The sequence below is a fragment of the Lithobates pipiens genome, unplaced genomic scaffold (assembly GCF_037356315.1).
Source record: "Lithobates pipiens isolate NorthernLeopardFrog02 unplaced genomic scaffold, aLitPip1_a1.2 Scaffold_3, whole genome shotgun sequence".
Classification (NCBI taxonomy): Eukaryota; Metazoa; Chordata; class Amphibia; order Anura; family Ranidae; genus Lithobates; species Lithobates pipiens.
The window spans coordinates 83231150-83257312 of NW_027507790.1; the positions used below are offsets into that span (position 1 = coordinate 83231150).

A 26163-nucleotide genomic window follows, 5' to 3' on the forward strand; every position below is an offset into this window, starting at 1 on the left:
AAGAGAGAATGAGAGAGAGAGAGAATGAGAGAGAGAGAGAATGAGAGAGAGAGAAGAGAGAGAGAGAGAGAGAGAGAGAGAGAGAGAGAGAGAGAGAGAGAGAGAGAATGAGAGAGAGAGAGAGAGAATGAGAGAATGAGAGAATGAGAGAGAATAAGTTAGTTCTGTGTGACAGTGGCTGCTGAATGGCCAAATGTTGCATAACCTGTCATGCTCAAAAAGCACTCTACTACCCTAGCCCACTCCTATAATGCACCTTGGAATTAAACATAATGATATGTCGACTTCCTGATAAATGTAATTTTAGTTTTAATTAACGTGATATAAAATAATGGATGTGGGGGGCCTTTGGGTGGGCGTGATTTTTTTCTGGGGGGGGGGTGGGGGCAGCATTTCATTCTTGGACCCAGGCAGCACAATGTCTTGGGCCAGCCAGCCTTGGTGGCACGGCACATAAATTTCATCTCCTCTCCTTGTCCCAAAGGAAATGATTCCAGTATGCATGGGAATGCAATTTCCTGTGTGGACATGTTTCTGGGCAGTGTCGTCGGAGTAACATTGGTAGAGTACAGTCATGATTACAAGAAGATGTGGCATAACAGACTCAAAAGGTAAAAAATACAGTGAATTTATAGTGCATCTGGAAAGTATTCACAGCACTTCGCTTTTTCCACATTTTGTTATGTTATAGCCTTATTCCAAAATGGATTCAATTCATGATTTTCTTCAAAATTCTACAAAGATTACTCCATAATGACAACTTGAAAGAAGTTTGTTTGAAAACTTAGCATATTTAAAAAAAAAAAAAAATCACATGCACACACTAAGTATTCACAACCTTTGCTCATTACTTTGTTGAAGCACCTTTGGCACCAATTACAGCCTCAAGTCTTTGAGTATGATGCTACAAGCTTGGCACACCTATTTTTGGGCCAGTTTGTCCCATTCTTCTATGCAGGAGCAGGTTTTCATCAAGGATGTCAAGAACGATGTTAAGAACGAGAAAGTTTAATTGTGCTTTTTCTTTCTGACTTTTTCTATATTCATTTTATATTTACGGTCTATGCATATGTCATTGAGTGGTGTTATATGTTTCATATATGGATTTAACTTATTGTTATGATTCGTGGTTTGATTATGTTTTGCTTTTCACAATATTCAGATAATAATAAGAGTAGTGTTACACTTTTTTTTGATTGATATTTTGAATTTGGTAGAAGTGTGGAAACATATTTTCTGATTTCTTTGGTCATCACTATAAAATAAAGTACACTTTACAAATATAATAAAGAAGTAAACTTTTATTTAGCACCTAGACTACAAAATAAACACATAAAAATGAACTCCAAATCCAGGGGTTATCTTCACACCAGTTCAACTCGCACACTAGAAAAACTTTTGAAAACGAATTTTCTTGCAAAACCTTAATTTGCGGTCCAAATAATTAAAGTGAGATTATCTTTTGATTGGAATGATGTTGCACCTGTCAAAACAAAGACAACAGACCTTTAGGGTACCATGAAATGATTGCAGCCAAGTAGCCATCAGTCAGAGAAAAAGTGAAAACTGAAGCTGGAATTTGCTTAGCTGGTATGCAAGACCCATATTTTCTCTGCGCCACTATACTATGCTCTTTATATATTGCCAGTATGTATGTTGCTTCCCATGCAGAATTCCTCTCTTTGGAGAGCCAGAATTGCAGACGGCGCAGGATTACATATCGTAACATGCATTTCTAAACTTAGAAAAATCTCCGCTCAGCCCTATCCAATCTATGTAGTTAAAATGTAGAAGTTGGCCTCAGCCTTGCACCACTCCACACGCCCCGTCATCTAGAGACTGAACATAGACTGGATAGGGTTGAGCAGTGATTTTTCAAAGTAGGCTATATACTAATGGATGGTGATATTTTTCACCAGCACCCCATTCCTGAGCATCAACGGGACTATATATACACTTTTTTTTTTTCTTAGAGCGGCACTGCAAGCATTAGCAATCCACTTCTAAACAACATTACATTTTTTTTTTAAAACACCAGGAAAAGGGGTCTGTTTATTGATTTTTTTTTTGAAGGAACACACAAATATAAGGGGTAAATAGAATATCTTCTACATTTTAAAGTCACAAAAGCATTTGATGTAGCTTGTTAGATCAATAATCTATAGGTGTGAACTATTTTCCCAAAACATACCCTAAAAGTCCTTTTCCCACTCATCGCTGTGGGGTTAATCCTAAATGAACAGATTTCCCATCCCGGATTACTGTCACACTTAAGGGTCTCTGGAAATATAACATTCAAGATTAATAACAAAACACAAGACAGGTTTACTCAAAACCATTTGCACGTTGTTCAATTAGAATTTTTTCTTAATACAGGACAATTACAATGAAAAATTAATGGTACTGTGACCTCAACCCGGCAATCCTTCTCTGCAGACTCAATGTTCCTATTTTTTTTTTTGTCAATGAAAGCTCCAGGATGCATGTGATCATTATGTCATAGCTGACACTCCGATTGCTTCCCATTCGTCATGGGGAACTGAGAGCCAATAGCCACATAAAGTATCAACTACTGGCTCTCAGGGGGGTGTTTGGAGGAGGTGGTTGATTTATTAATGTATCCCCAGGGCACTATACTAGGAAACTTTAAAGCAGACTGCGGGTGGGAAGAAATAAACCAAGAATAACATAACATACACTGTGAACATGAAGTGTAAAGTGATTCTAAACTTTTTTTTTGTAATAATGAACATGTTATACGTACCTCCTCTGTGCATTGATTTGCACAGAGCAGCCCCATTCCTCCTCTTTTTGGTTCCCCCACTGGCACTTCTGCCTCCTGTTGGAATTCTACAATAATGGCCATGGCCTAATAAACAAGATTCCATCCAGTACTAAACATTCTGTATTGAGATCTATTGTTTTTATAGTAATACAAACATGTCATAGATGCTTCCCATATGCTTTTAAAACGATCTCAGACTTTTATAATGGTAATGTTTACATGCTTCTGTGTCCTCTCATTTTCTTGGATTCTTGTGTTTTGTGAGCTGGACTAACAATAGTCCTCACATTTTCCTATCTGTTGCACATCTCTGTGACAATTGGGTGATGGTGATACCAACAAGCCATTCTGTATACACGAAAGGGCACATTTGTGTAATGACCACCTTCCCCTTCACATGGAAGAGCAATAACATTTGAAAAAGTGAACAGGGCCAGGTGAGAATAAAGCTGGCCACACTCGGAGTAACCAGCCAAAATTCTATCCCTGGGTGGTCCTTTCGGCACCTGCACCCAACATCTAAAAAATCTAAAGCGCTGGGCAGATAATTGTTGGCAGATTAGAACCTGCATCCGAACAGCACCTGCAGTGCTGTCTGTCAGAACACAATGGCCGTAACAGGATATTTGTCCACAGTTTAGCCTAGATGGAGGAAGCTGTCCATTTTTTTTGTCGTTCAGCCAGCGGGGAAAATTTTTTTTTTTTTTTTTTTTTTAAAAGCCGTCTATATGGCCAGCTTGGGTAGTAAAAAAACAAAAGAGTGCACTAGAAATTTGTTACAATTCCCATTTACAAAGTATACACCCAGGCTTTAATTTCTGGTTCAAAATAAATAAATAAATAAATAAAAAGGAGGAGAGATATCGATAGTGATATTGCTACAAGTAATGTGAGAGGTTTAACGTGCACTTACCCCCTCGCTGTGCTGAACTACAGTGGCAATATTCTGTAAATTCTGGAAGTTTTTCGAGTTTACTGAACCAAATGCGGTAATTTCATCTCCAACCTGCAGTCCCTTTGGAAAAAAAATAAGATAAAAAAGCAATAAGACTAACATTTTGAAATAGGAAATCTTAGAATAACGAGTTTGCAGCAGAGACTTTATAACAGAGTGGGGATGTCAAAGAAAAATTCTAAGCAACCAATAATATCAGTCGCCAGAGTGACTATATAATACTTATAAAAATAGAAGTTTTATACTTACTTACTGCCACAACAGGAAAAATCAGACACGAACAAAAAAAAAAAAAATAAAAAATAAAATTTAAAGGCCAGCTCAAGATAACTGCTTTTCCTGCCAGCATGCCTTAACCACCTGCCTACTGGGCACTTAAACCCCCCTCCTGCCAAGACCAATTTTCAGCTTTCGGTGCTCTCACAATTTGAATGACAATTAGTCATGCAACACTGTACCCAAATTATTTTTTTTGTCCTTTTTTTCATACAAATAGAGCTTTCATTTGGTGGTATTTGATCACCTCTGGGTTTTTTATTTTTTGCGCTATAAATGAAAAAAGACCGAAAATTTTGAAAAAAACAAAAACGCATTTTTCTTTGTTTTTGTGATAAAATTTTGTAAATTATGATTTTTTTTTCCATGAATTTTGGCCACAATTTATATGCTACATATCTTTGGTAAAAATAACCCAAATTAGTGGATATTATTTGGTCTTTGTGAAAGTTAGAGAGTCTACAAGCTGTGGTGCAAATCCTAAAAAATTGATCACACCTGATGTACTGGTGGCCCATCTCATTTCTTGCGATCCGAACAAGCCAGGAAAGTACAAATTTCCCCCCCCCCCCCCCCCCAAATGACCCCTTTCTGGAAAATAGACATTCCAAGGTATTTAGTAAGAGGCATAGTGAGGTTTTTGGTGTTGTCATTTTTTCCCACAATTCTTTGCAAAATTAAGATTTTTTTTATTTTTCCCCACAAAATTGTCATTGTAATAGGTTATTTCTCACATGGCATGTGTATACCAAAAATAACACCCCAAAATACATTCTGCTACTCCTCCTGAGTATTACAATACCACGTGTGTGGGACTTTCACAGCCTGGCCACTTAGAGAGGCCCAACATGCAGGGAGCGCCATCACATGTTCTAGGAGCATAAATTACACATCTAACTTGTTGACAAATGGCACTAATACGTGGCACTGATGACAGATGGCACATGACACTGACAGGTGGCACTGGGGACAGATGGCACTGGGGACAGGTGGGCATGTGTGTGTGTGTGTGTGTGTGTGTGTGTGCGTGTGTGTGTGTGTGCGTGTGTGTGTTCTCACTGACGCTGCAGCCGTTCATCTCTCCCTCCTCATACGCTGTCTCTGCGCCGGCGATGAGAGATGCGCCGGCGATGAGAGATGATCTCATATGTTTACATATGAGATCACCTCTTATTGGACAGGCCGATCGAGTGCTAAATAGCCACTGTGATTGGCCATTTAGCACGATCTGCAATTGACTGTGTCCAAGGGACACGGCCAACACAGTACTTCCCCGATGCGGGCCCACGGTGGCGCGCAGAGGGGAAGTAAACAGGAGGACGTCCAGGGACGCCCTCCCAGCAGTTAGCGTCTGCACTGTAGCCGTCTTTTGACTATAGCATGGGCGCGAAGTGGTTAAAGTGGCTGGAAAACACTTTAATTGCACTGGCACCCCCTCTCCTGTATACAGCGATAACTCACAGTATAAGTGGTTTGTTAAATGTATTCCTCTAAATACCTTTTTTTTCCAGTCATCTTCAGGCTGGTCACGTCACTCCCGTCTGCTCTGTTACGACGATACCTCTAGCACTTTGCAGCACAAGCACTGTGCTGTTTAATCTGCTATAAGGGAACGGGATTTTTTATTTTTTTTTAGGTTACAAACACTTTAATTGTGTGGAAAAGCAGTACCAGGAGGATAATGACCATGAACACTGAGGACGCAAGTCTTGTACTGTCAGGATAAACAGCAAACAAAAAGCTAATAGGCCCATAAACAAAATAACAGAACTGGGAACTGGTTGCAGCTCAAGGAGTCACATGAAGGACCTTATGCTTAAAGTTGGCATCAGATGAAGCCTGAACATAAACCTGCTAAGACCTGGAGGACCTGTGATTGAAGACTATGTAGCAGTCTTACAAATCTGATAAACCTTAACCTGATGCTGAAAACTCTAAAAAGGTACTTACAGATCTGGTACCTTTACAAAATAGGGGGTAGCTCCTTATCCTTAAGCCTATAAGATTGAATGTTCTTTCTGAGCCAGCATGAACTGGTGAAATGAGAAGCTGGTTAACCCTTACAGGGAGCATCAGAAATGACAGAGTCAGTATATTTTGAAAGATGCAAGAACAGCATGGCAAACTCTCCCAGCCCAAACTACTTCCCTGCAAGGGAGGGAGATCCCCCTCTGATGAACTGGAGCCAGACAGAGGGATGGAAGGACAATGTCCTGGACTGGTTGAGGTGAAAAGCCAAAACCAAAGCTAGCTAAGCATTATACAATTTTCTTTAGATTTATCTTCAACTATGTAGTGCAGGAGGTCTGCCTGATTGCATGCAAATTGCAAGTGTTTAGGCTTGACCTCATTATATGCAGTTGCACCCCCTCTCTCCAGCCACCCTCATCTATGTAAAATGGATAATTCATGCATAGCATAAATCTATCCATGGACACTCCCTATTCAGACACCGGCCCCTTTTCGGAAGCCGGACGCCTGAATTACAGCGGCGGGGGGGTTTGAAGCACCTGATTAGGGCCATAGGGTCTAATAGGCTTCAAAAAAGGTGAACTGCGAGCGCAGAGCATTGGGCTCAGAGTCCACGCAGGTGTTAGAAAAGCAACTATTCATTCGGTTTGCTAACACTGCACTGCCTCTCGGCCACTCAGGAGGCGTGATTCTAAGAGGCTTTATAAGATGGGCAAAAGGCACTGCATATGATGGGCACAGAAGCCGCATATGACGGCCACAGTGAGGCTGCAATTGATGTTTTTTTTTCCAGTATTTTTCAGTTAGATTGCAGAAGTTCTGCCTGAAGTCTTATCTGGTTGGAGTATCACATTTATTTGGGTTAGTTCGAAGCTATAAGGATCACAGGAATGCCCTCTATCGTGATCCTGCACAGCAGATGAGGAACGTTTTAATGGAAGGCATAGATCAGATCCCCTAGAGCGAAAAGAGCTTCTACTACTTCTGCTAGAACATACTTGTACCTGAAGACAAACCTGTCCAGTTAGTTGCTGAACCTGGAGGTCAGGAAGGCCACATCTGATGCCCACCCAACTGTGACATAAGTCTTGCAACACTTCTGGGTTTAGGGACCAGAATCCAGGTCCAGGCACTGCTGAATGAGGAAGTCTGCCTGCTGACTGTCCATGCCTAGCAAGTAAATGGCAGAAAAGACTGGAACAAAGTACCTTCCTAACGGTTCATATACCTAATGGTTGAATCCAGATTCGGATGTCAACCATAATGCCCAACGTTGCAGGGATAATCAAATAGCCTTAAGCTCCAGAACGTTGACTGGAAGATGAGATTCCTCTGACATCCATGTCCCCTGCACCGGCAAACTGCCCAGGCTCAGGACACAGCCACACCCCTATAAGTTCTGTGCTCCATTGTCACCAGAACCTGCGCTGACTGTTCACTTAGAAGGAGGTCATCTAAATATGCCACAACAGGAATGCCCTGAGATCGCAGTAAGGCTACCAGATGGGCCAGCATCTTGGTGAATACTCAAGGTACAGGAGAAAGTCTTCCTGATGAATAAAGGCAATGACCGTTCTCCCACAGGGACTCAAAAGGCATGCTACAGGCAATGCCAGAACTGTTGAAGTGTGAGGCGGGGGCACGTGGTACAGCAGGACTGGACACTCTGGGGCTGATTTACTAAAACTGGGCTGCAAAATCTGGTGAAACTGTACTAGTAGCCAGTCATCTTCTAACTTCAGCTTGTTCAATTAAACTGACAAAAAAAAAAAAAAAAAAATAATAATAATAATAAAAAAAACACTGGAAACAGAGAGAGAAAGCTGCAAAAGATTTTGCACCTTTCAATCCAGCCTAGAATCAAACAAACATATTGCACAAGGTAACATAGTTCAGGGTACAAGGAAAGTTCTCAGGAACTCACAAACTCAGCCACTTTCAGGCGTCTGAAGATGGGAAGTAGGAAAACTCAATGAATTGAGACTCCATGTCACTCCTGCAGGCAGTAGCAGCAGTAGGAAGATGCTTCTTCAATGGTAAATGGGGGAAGAGCACAATAATAAGTCCACAGATGCCAAAACATATGTGCTTTTCTGATTTGGAAGAAAGTGTATAAATAGTGGTTCAGCAAGACTGTAATCTATATGGTAGCAATTATGTAATGCTTGGTGTGAATGAAAATCTTTTTATAAATATTCTTGGTACACATTATTAGAATCAGCCGGAACACTGATCTTTTAGAATCATTTGGAAAATTCATGAAGCAAATAAGATCCACATTTATCTTTTATTACCAAGAAAAAATAAGTTTGAATTCAGTGTGTGTGTGTGTGTGTGTGTTACAGCAACAGGACCCTGTAAACCTACAACGTTGTTCATCCTAAAGAGAAGCAGATGTATTGGTAATGTAGATTCCCTTATTTGGGAAAAAGGCTCCTATCAAGCCAGCTAAATCTGGAAAATGTGGAAATACTTTGAAAACAGATAAAAGCTACCACGTATGAAATTCCCCCCATGTTTCCTGGCATGATATACAGTGTAAACCAGAATTATGCATTTTCTGTGTGGCAAAGTTAGTTAACATTCTTAATCTAATTATGGGACTTGAGCAAGTCCATACTTACCTCCTCCAACAACCATACCCTCTCCTCACAGATATTCATCCCCATCCTCCCTGTTGTCCGCCAATAATTCTAGTGCCAGGCTGCCCATACCCCAGAACTAATCCAACACAGACTTGAATAGAATGTTGCTCCTGCAATACAGGAGTGTTCCATTCAGAAGTCCATGCCAATCCCCTACACTACCTTTCCACTCAGGAGAGCAACACTCTTCCCTAATCTCAGTTGAGCAAGTTAATTTACTTTGACATTGCCACTATCAGATCACAAGCTAAAGTGCCCACTTATCTGTAAGAGGTCAACCTAATGGGCACTGGATGTGCTGCATGACATTTCGCTTTCCATCGTACTCCAGTGGAGGGCCTTCTTTTTCTCATACTTGTGTAGCTCTTGAGACAACATTTTTGTCACTGAACAGAGATTGCACCCATGGGTAAAGTTGGCTGGATGAAGAACTTCCCCCGTGCAATAGCAAGCTGTGGTCACATTCAATGCACTTGATCAATATATGCAACAAAACACACGTGCTTTACAGATCAAGGCATTTCAGTGTGTGGGGATGCATTGCTATATGATTGAGACAGAACCACTAAAGGCTCAAGAACATTATTTCTTCATATATCTGCACATTAAGATCTTGTTTGATTCCTTTTAAACAGAAACAATGGCATGTTTAAATGTAACTTAACACTTTTTTTTTGTTTTGGAGAGAATATGGAAGTGTTAAAACCCCTCTTACGTTTTTACTGCTATTTTGTACTAGTTGGTAAGACCCATCACCTCCATTTGTCCTACTGACAGAAAGTTTCCTTTCACTTTCTGCTCTTTTTACTGAGGTCAGATGTAAGTAAAGGGGAATCGCCATTGTACAAAAAACAAAAACCAAAAACAAACACTTACTTCAATACAAAGCACTGGTCTCCAAACTGCGGCCCAGGGGCCAGATGTGGCCTTTTGCTTGCCTTTATCTGGTCCTTGGGATATTATTTCACTAACTGACACTAATAATGGAGCACCATTTCCCCTATTGATACCATCAATGGGGCACTATTCTTCTCATTGATATCACCAATGGGGTTCTATTCCGCCAATTACATATTCAGGCTGAAAAAAGACACAAGTCCATCTAGTAGGGGTGCAACGGATCAAAAAACAAAAAAAACAAAAAAAACCTCACGAATTGGACCGTTCCTCGGAGCAGAGTCACGGATCGGATAATTTTTCGGATCAGCAAATAATAATTGAATTTGCGAAAAACAGTGAAAATTCCACAACCATATAGTCCCCACTGTAATATCCACAAGCTCCCCCACTGTAATGGACATCTCCCCCACTGTAATATTGGCTGAGTATCGCTGAGTATGGATGAATGTGAATGCAATTGTCACAGAGCAGCGCTGTGGGCACTACAGATCCAGCCCACAGCGCTGCTTCCATCCGATCTCTCCCCTCCAATGTACAGATCAGTACACAGAGGGGAGAGAGGAACCGGCATCATGACATGATGCCGGTTTGTTTACAAGTGATCGCTCAGTTATTTGACGGAGCAATCACATTGTAAACGGCCGCCGGGTGTACCAAGATGGTCAGTGCTCCGGAGCTAGGCCAAGGCCGAAGCAGCAGAGCGCTCCACGGATCGCGAGGTGTGCTGATCCTAACAGGTTGACCCGTTCGGATCACGGATCGGTGACGGTCCGTTGCACCCCTACCATCTAGTGCAACCATAAAAATAAACAAAAGATAATATTAAACAATCCAATATACCCAATCCTATACCTACAGCTGATCCAAAGGAGGGTGAAAAACCCCAGCAAAGCAAGTTCCAATTTGCTACAGCAGGAGAAAAAAATTCCTTCCTGACTCCCAAGATGCAATTGGATTTTCCCTGGATCAATTTTACCTATAAATGTTAGTACCCAGTTTCAGGTATATTGTGTGCATTTAGGAAATAATCCAGGACTTTCTTAAAGCAATCTACTGAGCTGGCCAGAACCACCTCTGGAGGAAGTCTATTCCACATTTTCACAGCTCTTACTGTGAAGAAACTTTTCCATATTTGGAGATAAAATCTCTTTTCCTCTAGGCGTAAAGAGTGCTCCTTGTCCTTTCTGTTGACTGCAAAGTGAATAACTTAACACCAAGTTCACTATATAGACCCCTTATATATTTGTACACGTTTATCATATCTCCTCTTCTCAAGATCTACCAAAACCCTCAGATCCTTCTCCACTACGGATTCCCCCCAGTATGTATGATGCATACATATTCTTAGCCCCCAAGTGCATAACTTTACATTTATCAATATTAAACCCCATTTGTCCAATTAGACATTATTCCACTGCATAGTTTGGCATCATCTGCAAAAACCGAAATGGTACTGTTAATCCCAGACCCAATAACATTTTATAAAGATATTAAAAAGTAAGGGTCCCAACACTGAACCTTGGGGTACACCACTGAACCTTAGACCATTCAGAGTAAGAATTATTAACCTCTACTCTCTGAATTCTGTCTTTTAGCCAGTTTTCTATCCATTCAGAAACTGATATTTCCAAGCCTCTAGATTTTACCTTACACATGAGCCATGTGTGGGGAACTGTGTCAAACTCTTTTGCAAAGTCCAGGTATACCACGTCCACCCCTCTGGCCAAGGTTTTACTTACCTCTTCATAAAAAGAAATCAGATTTGTTTGACAACTTCTATCCTTCGTGAACCCATGCTGTCTGTCTGTTGCCTAAAATATTTTTTTCCAGAAAGAACTCTATGTGGTCTTTTATTAAACTCTCCAGTATCTTCCCGACTATAGAAGTTAAACTAACAGGTCTATAGTTACTTAGTAAACACTTTGTTCCCTTTTTAAATATGGGCAGCACATTGGCCCTGCGCCAATCCAGTGGTACCATTCCCGTCATTAATGAGTCCCTAAAAATTAGAAACAATTGCTTTGAAATGACAGAGCTCAATTCTTTTAGGATCTGTGGGTGGATGCTATCTGGTCCAGGTACTTTATCAGCCTTTATTCTGTCTATATATTTCTGGTCTATAACAAACTCCAATGATCAACTTTGAACTACGCACATCTATATGCAGTTCCACCCATAATGCTACAGCCACATAACACTCTCCATCAATTAAGTCCTCATTCACACTCGCTTTGAGATCACTTCTCACATAGAGACAGACTCCACCACCTTTCCTTTTTACCCTGTCTCTCCAAAAGTGTGCTGTCAGGAAAGGCACGCCAGCAATGAAGATGGTGACCTTAGACGCCCCCCTGTTCTACATGTCCCACTGAAAAGGGCTGCGCGGGCACATTTGCGCGCACCTATGCTCACTCGCACATGCCTGAGCACTAGTGTTGCACAAATTGCTAACATTAGCACGCACGCGCGCCCAGTGGCGCTTCTGGCGCTAATAGTCTATTTAAACTCCTTGGTCCCTTGCATCAGTGCTGTCTGGTCTACAGCGTTTACCTGAGACCTCTGATTGTCACATCCCCATTAGCGGTAACCCTGAGCCAGACTCGGGATCGCATCGCAGGATCCAGGATGAGTATGCTTACCTTATCCCCTGGATCCAGAGATGTCTCCCCACAGTGAGAGCGGCTCATCCTCCGCTTGATCTATCATGAAGCCGAGCTCCGTTCCCTGCGAGCGTTGCGACACAGGGGACGGAGAACGGCGCCAAATTCAAAAAGTGAAACACACACATTACATACAGTATAATGTAATCAGATTACATTACTCTATGTAATTATTTCACATCCCCTTTGTCCCTAGTGGGCTGCCCAGTGCCCTGCATGTAGTTTTATATTATAAAAACTGTTCTTTCTGCCTGGAAACTGGAGATTGTCCATAACAACCAAAACCGTCCCTTTACATCAAAAATGGTTTTAGACCAGCTAGAAAAATGCGATAATAAATTAGAGTCACATTTGCAGAATTGAGCGATAGTGATTTTTGGGGAGATCCGTCATCAAACACTGAAAAGTAATAACAGTGACAATTCTGCAACTGAGCAAATTTCAGTATTTTTGATTTAATTACATTATTGAATAATTTTTATTATTTGGTATAATTATTTATAGTTATTTATTATATTTTAATTTATGATTTTGTTTTTCAAATTTTATCATACCCGGGATGTCTACTAGACTCTGGTTTGGACAGATTTATAGAGGTTGTAAAGGTAAACATTTTTTCACCTTAATGCATTCTATGCATTAAGGTGAAAAAATATCTGACAGTGCCCCCCCCAGCCCCCCCCCGTTTTACTTACCTGACCCCTCGAAAGTCTTGTGCTTGCCCCCGACATCCTCTTCGCCACTCTTTGGCTAGAGTGGATGGATTGAAAGCAGTGCAGCCATTGGTTTGCTCTGCTGTCAATCACATTCAATGATGCGGCGCACCGGGGGGGCGGGGCCGAGTGATACAGTGATCAGCTATAGCCACCGGTTGTATCACGGGAGCATGCCCGCAAGTACGTCTCACAATGCGAGGGAGCTCGCATGAACGTGAGAAGTACTTGCGGGGGGAAGCTGATACAGCTGCCGAGAGAACCCCAGAAGACCAGGTTCGGGGCCACTCTATGCAAAACGAGCTGCACACAGTGGAGGTAAGTATAACATGTTTGTTATATATTAAAAAAAAAAAAAAATCCCTTTACAACCACTTTAAAAGAGGAGGGCCAGCTTTAAAAAAATTTTTTTTTTAAAGTCAACAGCTGCAAACACTTACCTGTCCAGGGCATCCGCGATGTCGGCCGCCCGAGGCTGACCCGTCCCTTGGCTCTCGTGTCCCAGCGTCGCCATTCCAACTAAGGGAAACAGGCAGTGGAGCCTTGCGGCTTCATTGCCAGTTTCCTACTGCGCATGCGCGAGTCGCGCAGTGCTTTGTGAATGGGGCGCGCTGTATTCTGGGACACACAGTTCCCAGAACACACAGCGCCCCATTCCCCAGAAGACGCCACACGGAGGAGAGAAGACCGAAGATCACCGCGGAGTAGGAAGAGGCAGATTAGGACGATATGCCTAGCAACAGGCATTTCTGGTAAGTTTAAAAAAAAAAAAAAAATTCATTTTTTTTTCTGATTTTGTGCAAAATTTGAATGTACTTTTGTTTTTCAGGGTGGCCCTCCACTTTGAGTTATTCCTAAGAATTGCAGGCCTACAATATAAAATGCCAAATTTCCATGCAAAACATTGTACCGCTTTCAGCACCTAAAATCCAACATAATCATACCCCAGGGAGGTTAAAAAAGTGTTTTGAGGCTGAAGGCAAGTCATTTTTGGGAAGGTACATAGCTTGTGGGAATGTCCGCAGCTTCAGAAATTAGGGACTCGGAAGAACAAACGGTAATAGGCGTGTCTCTAACCAAGAACCCATCGGTGTACTTCATACAGGATACCCCCTCATCCATTAAAAATACATGAAAACAAAATTGCTAAAACACTTATTATGTTAAAGCCTGTCTTCCGGCTATGTGGTTATAGACAGCTCTCTGCAGAAAATTGCAATAGTTTAATAGGATTGGGGAAATCCAAAAGACAAACAACTTTATGACAATAAAAGACCAGGCTGAAAAATACTAGCAAATTTGGACCTCATGGTTTCTTTACAGCAATCAAACATTACGTGAGGCTTTGCTGTAGATATGGTGTTATTTGGATGACGAGCTGTATTGGATTTCCGCCAGACATATCATTTGGTGTTGCGACCAAATAATTAAATTTTAGTCTCATCTGACCATAACACCTTTTTCCATGTGGCCTCAGAATCTTCAAGGTGTGTTTAAAGTGGTCAGACGAGACTAAAATTCAATTTGGCCTTTGCAAATACAGCTGGATAAAATCAAAAGCTGTTGAATAATAGAAAATGTATCAGATAACATCAGTGTCCTAGTAAGAAGTATGGTATACTGAAACTAAATTGAGATAATTCACTACAGGATCATATGCACAGAACTCTTTAAGATGGGTACAGATTTTTCAGATGTGATAAATACTCCCGATACCGTCTAACCAAATGTTTTCCCCAATTGTGCAACTTTGCTATATTTTGCATTAATGTCTTTTTATTTATCTTTTAATTTTATTTTGCCTCAGAGACACCAGTTAAATAAAATAGCCCTGATGAAGGATACACTGTAATTGCAACAAAAACGCATTCTAAATATACCTCCCACTACTGATAAAGACTGATTGGACGATCACATTTGGTATGGAATTTAGTGCTCATTATATGGAGTTTTAATTCAGTTTCTCCTCACTTATGACATGATCTATATATTGGGGCATGAGTAAAGTAAGCTTTCTGCTTGCTAAAAAGGACTTTTGCTGGCCCTAAATATATCTCTTTACATCTACTTGTAAGCAAAATAAATTTTCATGGTACAATTCCCTACTGTATCCAAAACGAAAAAAGTTTTGCCCCAATATATACATTTTATTCTTTGCAACATCTTGAGGAATAGGTCTTATCTCTTTTGTTGTAATGTCTGCATATTTTAGAAAATTAAGATTTAAGAAAAAAAAAAAAAAAAAACAAACACACAAACAAACACAAACAAACACACACACACACACACACACACACACACACACACACACCACAACTGCCTCAGTTCTACAGCATTGGGCCATTGATTGATTGGAAGAAATGATTCCATTAACCATATGATTATGATGCACCCAAAATGACTTTTGCAAAGTTATCTGCAAAACAACCACAAAGAAAAAAAAGCAGTTACTTTCAGTTTTCACCCAGAACCATCACTAATGGTCAATAAAGTAAACTGGTCTTAGCCGGAAGCATGACTCTGCATTATAAAGAAGGCTGTGCTGCTTACTGCCCCTCAGCAGATGTCACAGGAATAGAGAATTTCAATGAAGTCCAGATGTCAATTGCTTATCACATAGAAACTGTTTTTTACAGTTTTTTTTTTTTGGAGCAAAAATCTATCTGAAGATCATTTTCTATTTAAGATACATTAACAATTTTGTTTATTCAGCATGGAATGGAGCATAGTCATGTAGCATGAGACCGTATATTCTGCAAAATATAAATTTGTGGTAAACTCATTCATGAATCCAAGCTCTGCAAGCTGAGATAACATGCACTGCATTCACACAATTTTCACAGCAACCATGAGATAAAACAAAGTTCAGGAATATTCCTTTATCCCATTGTTTATTATGTACACTACAAACTGTATTATTGAATCGGTTAGGATATCGCTGTTTTACTAACCTGACAGCTTATTATTCTAAATAGAAAACCTTCATTTTGTTTGCAAATATTCAATATTCTAAATACTAGCAAGGATAAGGCCTTACATTTAAAGAGCACCTGTAATTTCAGATCTATCATGGCAGTACCTGTTAGCGGCATCCACTCACCTGCTGCCGCCACATCCCTCACCTTGTTTCGTCACTGCCGCATCACCAGCCGTCACATTGAAGTGAATGGGACTGTTGGTGAGTCAACAGCGGGTCAGAGGAGCCGATGCGGGACAGAGATGACAGTTGCTCTTTAAAAATTATGATTTAAATCGAGTTCAAGCCTTTTTACTAGTGATTTAAATCAAATCCACCTTGAACCTCATTCATAAAAAAGAAAAATCAGTGGAATTCAGGTTAAAGACTTAGGTGGGCCATAGATGATACAATGGATGGACTTGGGTACAATCAGTTTGTGCAGGTCCCGGAGTGACAGGCTGCTAATGTTGAAGCAGGCCAGCTTGTTTTTTTATGCTTAGATTTACTTGCATATCTAAGTGTGCTAAAAATTTTAACATTAAAATACCCAACAATTTTATGTTATGGAAGCTTTTATTTCTTCTCTGGGATCAGTTTCATTGTGTCCCTATTGGGTGGTGGAAGTCCGTTAAGATGCTGCTGTAATGTCCATTCAAGGCCTTGGCTGGGTATAGAGCCGAAAGCGCTTGTGATCTCCCATAATATGAGATCATAGGGAGTCAGTAAGAGGCAGTAGGATTAGAGGTGGAAGTTGTCTTTCTGCACATCACTTTTCCTTTGGTGCACTAATATATACTGTTACGTTGGATGTCACTTTATTGGATAGACTTCATCACCTGTTAATATTTATTCATAATGGTTTGTAAGCACAACTTATTTTTGAATATTGTTTGTTAACGTGCGCATTACACAGGAAGTTGCTGCTCTTTCATGCATTTTAGAATGTATGACAGTGTGGTAACACTTCCTCTTTTTATATCAACATATCAGCTGGAGTGACATTGCGTCATGCGAGTGTGCAGATCGTCGGAGGCATTTTCTGAGGAGATGCACTATTTTGACAGAACACTGCCTTTTTTTTGGACAACTCTGAGCAGAGAACTGCTCTGCACTTGTTACATGAATCGTGGAACTGCTGGATTAAGATCGTGAGGATGGTAGAATCGAGATCACGATCTTTTAGCGATTAATTGTGCAGCTCATACACACACACATAAATTTACTATAATATATATATATATATATATATCTCTATCTATCTATCTATATATATATATATCTCTATCTATCTATATATATATATCTCTATCTATATATATATATATCTATCTATATATACACACATACATACAGCGATGTGCTGAAAAACAGTGAATCCTGGTGCCCAGCAGCACGCATACTAGAACAAAATGTTTTGGTGTGCAGCCCATGTGATCGAGCCCTTACATTAAAAAAAATAAATAAATTGGAGTACCAAAGAGAAAAAAAAGTTGAGTAAAGTTAGTGTAATGCCCCATACACACGAACGGAAATTCTGCCAGTCTGATGTAAGCTTTGGTTGGAAATTCCCACCAGAAAAAGATTGAGAGCAGGATCTCAATTTTTCAGTCTGAAAAAGTTCCAATCGGAAATTCCGATCGTTTGTACCAAATCCAAAACGCACAAAATTCCTACGCATGCTCAAAAACAAATTTGACGCATGCTCTAAAGCATTGAACTTCATTTTCTCAGCTCGTCGTAGTGTTGTACGTCACCGTGTTCTTATCGGTCAAAAGTTCAGAGAACTTGTGTGACCGTATGTATGCAAGCCACGCTTGATTGGAATTCTGTCGGAAAAACCATCCAAGTTTTTTCATACGGAAAATCCGTTCGTGTGTACGGGGCATAACTGAGAAGTATAGTAAACTTACAGACATGCTAGCTGGAGATCCTGGAGTCACAGCGTCGACTTTAGCAAAGGGCACAAGAAGATCAAGGTTGTGTTGTAGAGCTTCAGCCTGGGCCTCTACTTCATCCTTCACTCTCTTTTCTTTGTCCCGTGCATGTAAGTTGTGCAAGGCCTCTTCAATGTCTTTCATGATGGCTTTATGATCATTTTGCAAACCTTGTAACACAAATGAGCAATTATTTTTTTTCCCTTTGTTCCAAAAATCATGAAACATTCACTGTTACTTTACTAGACACACAAAACGTAGAGGACCATTCAAGCCAAAACATTTTTCCTTTATTCATTCTGTGAAATACCATCTCCCAAACTATCCAGATAGACAATCCAGAAGTGATTCTACCATCACTCAATTGAAATTCTACAAAATTAAAGGGCCCTCAATGGAATGCCTAACACAAAATTATAATGTTCAAAAAAGTTCAAAAGAAAACAAGCTTAGTTGAATTATTGAGAATTGTCAGACTCAAGTAAGAGGGGAAATTAATGGAGCGGGAGCCTTTGGTAAATGCATAATTAGAACTGAGAAAAAAATAAAATAAAAAATAAAAATAAATAAAAACTTGTCTCAGCTTAACCAGCCCAAAAACAAAAAAATAGAAATAGCCCACTGCATGTATCAAAGATAGAAAACAATTTTATTAAATCAACCACAAATGTATGTTTAAATCAATGATGAACAGATAAACGCTAATAAAAACTAAGCCGAGTCCACCTTTTGCATGCCCATGAATAAGACCAAGATAACAGCGGCATGTGGCAATTGTGCAATAATAAATCTAGTGAGGGTTATACCCTTCAGTCCACAAAACCTCTTAAGAACGAATAGCTTGTGCACCTATGGAGGCCAAGATATATAAAATGGTCATTGCTCATGGAGTAAAATGTGCATATCCCCAATGTCAGTATGCAGCATAGTTGGATCCAATAACGATAATTGTTAGTGGCCCCATATAAACAAATTGTGCTGACAATGTCCTGATGGTGTTTGGACAACCCAAGAAAGGGAAAACTTTTCCAATGGTCTAGAGGAGACATGTACACACAATGTAGAGCCATCACATTTCGACCAAAATAGTGCAGGACCCTTTTTTTGGTCTGCATTGGAATCGGATTGCATGGGTGTTCATAACCAAGTGATCCGATTCCTGTCCAATTTTACAATTTGCACTGCAATCCACAAACCGATTTGGGGGTGTCATTAACTTTAAATTGGCACCCACAGTGAACTGCCTGCGAGTGAAACGCCATGCGGGAACCCGCACTGGAATCTTGCATCTCACAATGGTGAACGGAGCCTAAAACATGGAAGCTACCTGCCTACAATGCACAGCTGCATCAGTTTCATTCTATGTGCACCAGTTTTAGTAAATCCCCCCCCATGGTCACCACCTGCCATGTACCATTGAAAATTATTTGTTTCCCACGCCATTCTGTGTGACTGAAGTTGTTTCTGAAATCGCACTAGTGTGAGCCAGACCTAAACAAGAGCTAATGAATCCCAATGGGTGCTAGTGCTAGTAGAACAGAACGCGACCAAGGATGTTGAATAAAAGTTCTGAAAACACTCACAGACAATGTTATGCCGTGCTGTTCGAATTTGGTAGAGGTCTACATCTGTCCTTGGGTAACCCTCAATGTCCACCAGTGGTCCCTCCATTCCAATATTCTTTTGCTGTGAATGAAGCATTAGCACATAACTCTATTGTAGAGCACAAGTGAATTCATGCACAAAGTTAGTAAAATACACACACATATATATGTTATAAAGCATTTCAGTGAACACTTATTAGTCATGTAAGGCATTTGCACATGTCCTGGCTGAGCCCATTCGGCATATTTCCTATGCCCGGGCAGCCTAGAAACAGCATATGATTGACATGAATTACTGTGCAGCACCATACTTCGTGGTGGTATCATGAACACCAGTAGTGTATAAAGGTGATATACAGGAAAAAAATAAAATAAAAAAAAAATAAAATAAAAAAATAGATATTTTCCGCCATCTACAATACATGAGCACAGCAGCACACAGCCATTCATGCCAATCACAAGCTGCATCTGGGTTGCCCGGGCAGTGGAAATACACCCTGAATTCTTCTGAATGGACTCAGGCAGCCTATGTGCAAGAGTCCTAGTGCAATTGGGAATCAAAGCAAATTTTATTACAAACTTGCAGTTTTACATTATTGTTATTGTATTAAATATATAAATTTTTCCACATAGAGAAAACACACTTGCAAACACTCTGCCATCCTGCTTAAAGAGTTAATTCACTCTAAGTCCCCTCCAAAATACAAAAACCCCTAAAGCCTGGTACTATTTTTTCTTTATCATTCCACCCAGCGGGCCGAAAAAAAAAACCATGACAGCTCAGAAGGAGCCGTACTAACAATTCGATGCTAGTACAGCAATCTCCTCTGCTGTGCTATTGTCTTCTGACAAGGGGGACACCCCCCCCCCCAGCTAGAACATGTCGGTCAATGCGCTCAGCCTTTGACCAGGAGCTGGTTGGCAGATATTCTTCGGTCACACCCCTTTGACAGAAGCCAGCCAAAAGGCCGAATGTCAACTGAATTCTATTGAACTGGCCGGTGCCGCCCAACATTCGGCCCGTGTGTACTAGGTTTAAGGCTGCATTCACACCTGAGCGTAGCGTTTTCAAGCGTTTTTTGCTGCGTTTTTTACTGCGATTTGCGGCGTTTTTTACCGCGATTTGCCGCGAATTTGTGCAGGGCAAAGGGTCATCAATGTTAAAAGAAGAAAAACGCCCAAATCAGCCCGATTTGCACGACAAAAAAGGGTCTGGAACTTGTTTGAGCTTCAGGCGTAGGGCTTCAGACGACTTAGAGTGGAGATGTTAACCATCTCCATTGAGAATAATGGATTTTTTCCCCTCCAGCGTTTTGTAGCTTTAGGCGTCAAGCTACAAAACACTCAGGTGTGAATGGGGTGTTAGGGCTCTTTCAAATTGGCAGCTGGGAGGAAGAAATAACAGGCGACTGAGCTGCAGTTTAATCCCCTGGGCTGCACGCAGTTTGGGCTGCAGATCTTGGCTGGCAGCACCGTCTGTCAAACTTGCCCATAGAGACCACTGGGGCAACACCACAATCCAAAGACTTGCTTCACAACTGCGGCACGGTCCTGCAATGCAAATTTTCCATTTGGCTTAGAAAAAAAGATTTACAAAAAAAAGGAGGGCTGCTCTATCGGCCTCTGAAAATCGCTTCAAAGCAGATCATTTTTCAGAGTGTGGTATACATTACTGCCAGAGCCCTAACATTGGTCCCAGTCTCAGAAAAACAAACAAAAAAAAAAAAAAAACATACTGGACAATGGAATCCAGTGCCGTCTTGGTAAAAGCAGTGGTCCTCCCTTTGTCCCGTTCTCCAGCATCATCACCTTTACTTTATATCTCATGCATGCACAGACAAGTCCACGAGGAAGCGGTAACTGTACTAAACAAACCATAAGTGGCCAGGGCATTACCTCCCCCCCACCCACAACCTCATGTATAAGCACTTCTTTTATACGCGTGGATGTGGGGTGCTTATGACTAAGGGGGAGCTCAGGCATGTTCGTGAGGCCACGTGCCTGCGCCAGGAAGCTGACACTCCACAGCGCTAATCACAGGCAGTGAGACAATTCCCGATCCACAGACTGGGAAATGTCTCACTACCTGTGATTAGTGCTGCGGAGTGTCAGCTTCCTGGCAGGCGTGGACACAGACTTGCGAACACGCCTGAGCTCATCCTTACTTACGATTGGCCAGGTGAGGGTAACAGCTTCCTGGCAGACAGACTAGGATCTGGAAATGCCTGAGATCAGCATTTCTCTCTACTAAAGCTCACCACACACACACACACACACACACACACACATTACAATCTGATTGTAGATCAACCAACAACTATGTAACGAAGGCCTGCCTGATTTGTTACATATTGATCAGATAGATTAGGTAGGTCCTCATATTACATGGTTTTGGGGGATTGTACACAGATTGCACGGTCAGACAGTAATGTGTATGGTGACCTTAAGGACTAGTTTACACTAGCGTTGCTCTCTGAACGCGGATCGCTCTACAAAGAGCATTGGACAGGTGGGGAAGTTGTTTAGTCTCCTTACTGCCTGCTTTAACCCCCTTAAACTCTGTACTAGCATTGCATGCAGGTTGCAGGGTGCCCCCAATCAGCTGAATGGTTGCGTTCAGTGAGCAATACTGACCCCTGAATACGACAGCAGGGATAACTTTTGCTACACCTTAGTGCAAACCATCACAGTCGGGCAGCTAAAGTGGGAGAAGGTTGGGGAAGCCATAAAACTGCACTTCAGCCATGTGATGTTACCGCCCCCCCTAATAGTGTAAATAAGCCCTTAGGCTACGGCAGGCCATACATTATGCAATTTTCTTTCTTTCAACCAGGGGTTAAAAGGGAAGAAAATTTCTCGATTTGTCCATCACAGTCAGTGTTGTTGATGGGACAATTCCTCCCGCTGTACTACTGTATTCTGGCAGCGGGAGGTTTCCCAGCCACTAGCACACAGAAAAAAAAAAAAACTTGGCAGGTTGGTTGTACTGAAGTCGATTGATAGATACAACCAGCTTGCCCATACATGGATCGAAAGCCGGGCAGTTCCTGCTGAACTTCAATCTGTTTATGGTCGCCTTACAGTGGCTGTATACCCCCAATGCGGAAGTTGTACCTAGAGGTAAGCCTATAATAAGGTGTACCTATAGGTACTGTAAATATCTCATAAATGTGCACCATTTAGGAAATATTTACCATGTAGTGCACCGGTTATGTCATCGGCGCATGCGGTGTGAAGAAGCGCACCTCCGTGCCTTTCCTTCACTAGCAAGTGCTGTGACTGGCGGCTCCCCCGCACATGTGCAGGAGTGATGTCATGTGACTCCAGCCAGTTACATTGCCGGAGTCCGCAGCCCTGGAAGGAAGAGGGGCGAAGATGGACCCGGCCACCAGCAGGAACAACGCAGGCTTTGACTGCAGGTAAGTGGCACATAATTGGCTAGTTTGCGATCCATACTAGCCCATTGTGCTTTGACTTTTCAGGGGAAAAAAAGAGGAAGTAAAACCCATCAGGGTTTAGTTCCTCTTTAAAGCGTTTGTAAACCACTGCACTTTTTTTTTTTTTCCTTACCTGCAAGGTAAAGTCATAATGTGCTAGTATGCATTGCATACTAGCACATTGCACAATATGTGAAAATTACCTGAAAACAAAGCCTTCCAGCGATGCAGTGTCATTGTTGGAGACAGCTTTCATCTTCACCTGTCTGGCTTCTGGGTTCGCTGACTGCGGCTCTGTGCATGCGTGCGGGAGCTGCCAGTCACAGCACGGGGTTTGGAAGAAACGGCATGGGTGGTCGTTCCTTCAGAACGTCACCGGCTGAATGTACACTAAATGTCTCCTAAACTGTGCACATTTAGGAGATATTTACACTACCTATAGGTAAAATTTAAGGATGGAAGTTCATTTCCTCTTTAAGTTTAGATGTGCAGTTGAGGTTAGTCCTTAAATTAGTTGTAAACCCTTACAACACACTTTGACCTACAGGTAAGCCTAGATTAAGGCTTACCTGTAGGTCCAAGAAATATCTCCTAAACCTATACGGTTTAGGAGATATTTGCCCGAAGACAGGCATCGCAGTCTACGGCGCATGCGCCGTAGACAGCGGCGCGCAGGCGCACTGAGCGCGGCATTTCCAAGAACGGAGCTGCCGCGCGTGTCGGCTCCCATACGCATGCGTGGGAGTGACGTCATCGCGGCTTCGCCGAATGACAGCGGCGGAGCTGCGAGACCCCACAGACAACATGGATGCGCCGGACTACAGGGGACAGCGGTGACTTCGCTGGCTCCTGTGTCAGGTAAGTGACACATAATGGACTACTATGCGATGCACGGTAGTCCATTATGCTTTGCCTTTGCAGGGAATGAAAGAGGAAGTAAACTCATCAGGGTTTACTTCCTATTTAAGGCCTCATGTACACTGATGCTGCTAAACAGACATTTAGGAGAAGTTGGGCATTTTTTTCAACTGCCCCTGAACTCTCCTCTATGTTATCTGATCAGTACATGTACACAGGGTCGTTTATAGTCGTTACCAGGCAGTTGCGTTTAGAGGCTTTTTTTTTTTTTGGAACCCCCAAAAAAAACGTGTTTAGAAGCTGTGTTTAGAGGCATTTCAAACGCCAAACGCGGCTAAACGCGGCAACTCCCATTTAGCCACGTTTTGTTTACAGTCCTTTTTCATTTTTTGACTATTTTGAAAAAATATATAAAAGATTTTTTTCAAGCGATTCTAAACGCAAATGCAGCAAAACGGACGGTTTAAACGTGGGTTACTATCTGTCAAGTTAAATCGTTCAGGAGAGGTTGTAAAAGCATCCTGTGTACATGAAGCCTAAAGTGTTACTAAGCCCAAGACTCTACATTCACTAGATCTGGTCTCCCACAGAACATGGAAATGCAATTATTTTAATAAATATAAATGGCTAAATACCTTTTCTCATCAGCAGTATATATCAGTCTTGTGACTTCTATTAGTGTCTGGTTAAAGCTTGTATGTGGGGATTTCATTCTCCCCTGCTTTTCCTATAAGGCTGCAGGACCCCTGGCCCTCTGTCTGGAGAGTTCTGATTGGCCCTGTGCTGATCACATGCCCTCTCCCAAGAAAAAAAAACTCTCTGGCAATATACACCTAACTAAGCATGTGCAGAATGCCCCCAAGGCTATGCTCTATAAAGGAGATGGATTGGGGACTGTGGAAGAACAGGAGGATCAGAGAAGACCAAACAGCCTTTTTACACAATGCACAGGATTAAACCCTTAGGTTCCACAGGGAGTATAACAAGCAAGCTTTATTGCAGGGATATGCAATTAGCGGACCTCCAGCTGTTGCAGAACTTCAAGTACCATGAGGCATAGCAAAACTGACAGCCACAAGCATGACACCCAGAGGCATGATATGACATGTAGTTTTCAACAGCTGGAGGTCCACTAATTGCATATCCCTGCTTTACTGCATATACAGGCAGCACAGTGGCATAGTGGTTAGCACTTTCACCTAGCTGTAAAAAGGGTCACTGGTTCAAATCCCAACCACGACACTACCTGTCTGGAGTTTACATGTTCTCCCTGTGCCTGCGTGGGTTTCCCCCCGGTACTCCAGTTTCCTCCCACACTCCAAAGACATGCGGCTAGGTTAATTGGTTTCTGTTTAAATTGGCCCTGGTATGTGATTTAGGGACCTTAGATTGTAAGCTCCTTGAGGGTAGGGACTGATGTATATGTAAAGTGCTGAGGAAATTGACAGCGCTATATATATATATATATATATATATATATATATATATATATATATACACATATATACATACACACACACACACACACACACACACACACATACATATACATATACACCTTAAATAATATTATACAGACTGATTTTACTGTTGTGGGTTTAGTAACACTTGTGAATGGGGGTGTTCACATGCCACAGTTGTAATGCTATCAAGAACTATCCAACATGTCACGATTGACAGGTGGCAAGGATGCTGAATGGTACCCACTCAGATGGAATAGAGAAGGGCTGCAAACACCCTGAAAAGGGCATTTATCTGGCAAAAAAAAAAAAAAAAGAAGGAGGTGGAGTCACAGTACCTTCTTGTAGCCTGTCAATTAGCTCTGAAAAGTGATCCAAACACAGATCACTATTCAAAGGAACAGCAGGTTTTGATGATTCAATGACTATAAGTGTTATCCTTAAAACATGTAAAAGGACAATGACTGGGGACAGGAGATAGTAGGATCAGACACCCAGGAATAGAAGTGCCTTATAATACTATTATATTATGTTGTGTTGTGTTATATTATATTATATAATGCCCTATTGGGGGGAGCACAGCACCGATCATAGCTCTGTGTACCTCTATGTGATCATACAATGACACTCACATCTTCCAGGACCTCATAGTACGCCTTTATCTGAGCTTCCAGCTCGTCCTTCTTAACGATCAGCTTCTGCACATCGTGCATTGTGATAACAGACTGATCCCCGGTACTCTCCGTCATCTCCGTCCTGCAAGTCATGGAGCAGGAACTACAACTACTAATACAGGAAAAAACTACAACTACGGGAGCCGAGCACGGCCAATCCTCCCCACCTACGTCACGGCCAATCCTCCCCGCAGCCAATCCTCCCCGCTCACAGCACAACCAATCCTCCCCACCTACGTCACGGCCAATCCTCCCCCTCACATCACAGCCAATCCTCCCCGCAGCCAATCCTCCCCCTCACGTCACAGCCAGCGCCACTCTCATTGTAACCC

General features: G+C 41.7%; 1 protein-coding gene across 1 annotated transcript; it reads right to left on the minus strand.

Annotated features, from left to right (window-relative positions):
- Nucleotides 1–1286: 1286 nt before the first annotated feature.
- Nucleotides 1287–25971, minus strand: PSMD9 (proteasome 26S subunit, non-ATPase 9). Its single transcript, XM_077461963.1, has 6 exons — nt 25790–25971; nt 19382–19484; nt 17775–17968; nt 3699–3800; nt 2192–2280; nt 1287–1483 (listed from the first exon to the last, which is right to left on the minus strand). The coding sequence occupies exons 1-5, from the start codon at nt 25922–25924 to the stop codon at nt 2212–2214; spliced, it is 603 nt and encodes a 200-aa protein (XP_077318089.1). The 5' UTR covers nt 25925–25971; the 3' UTR covers nt 1287–1483; nt 2192–2211.
- Nucleotides 25972–26163: the final 192 nt, after the last annotated feature.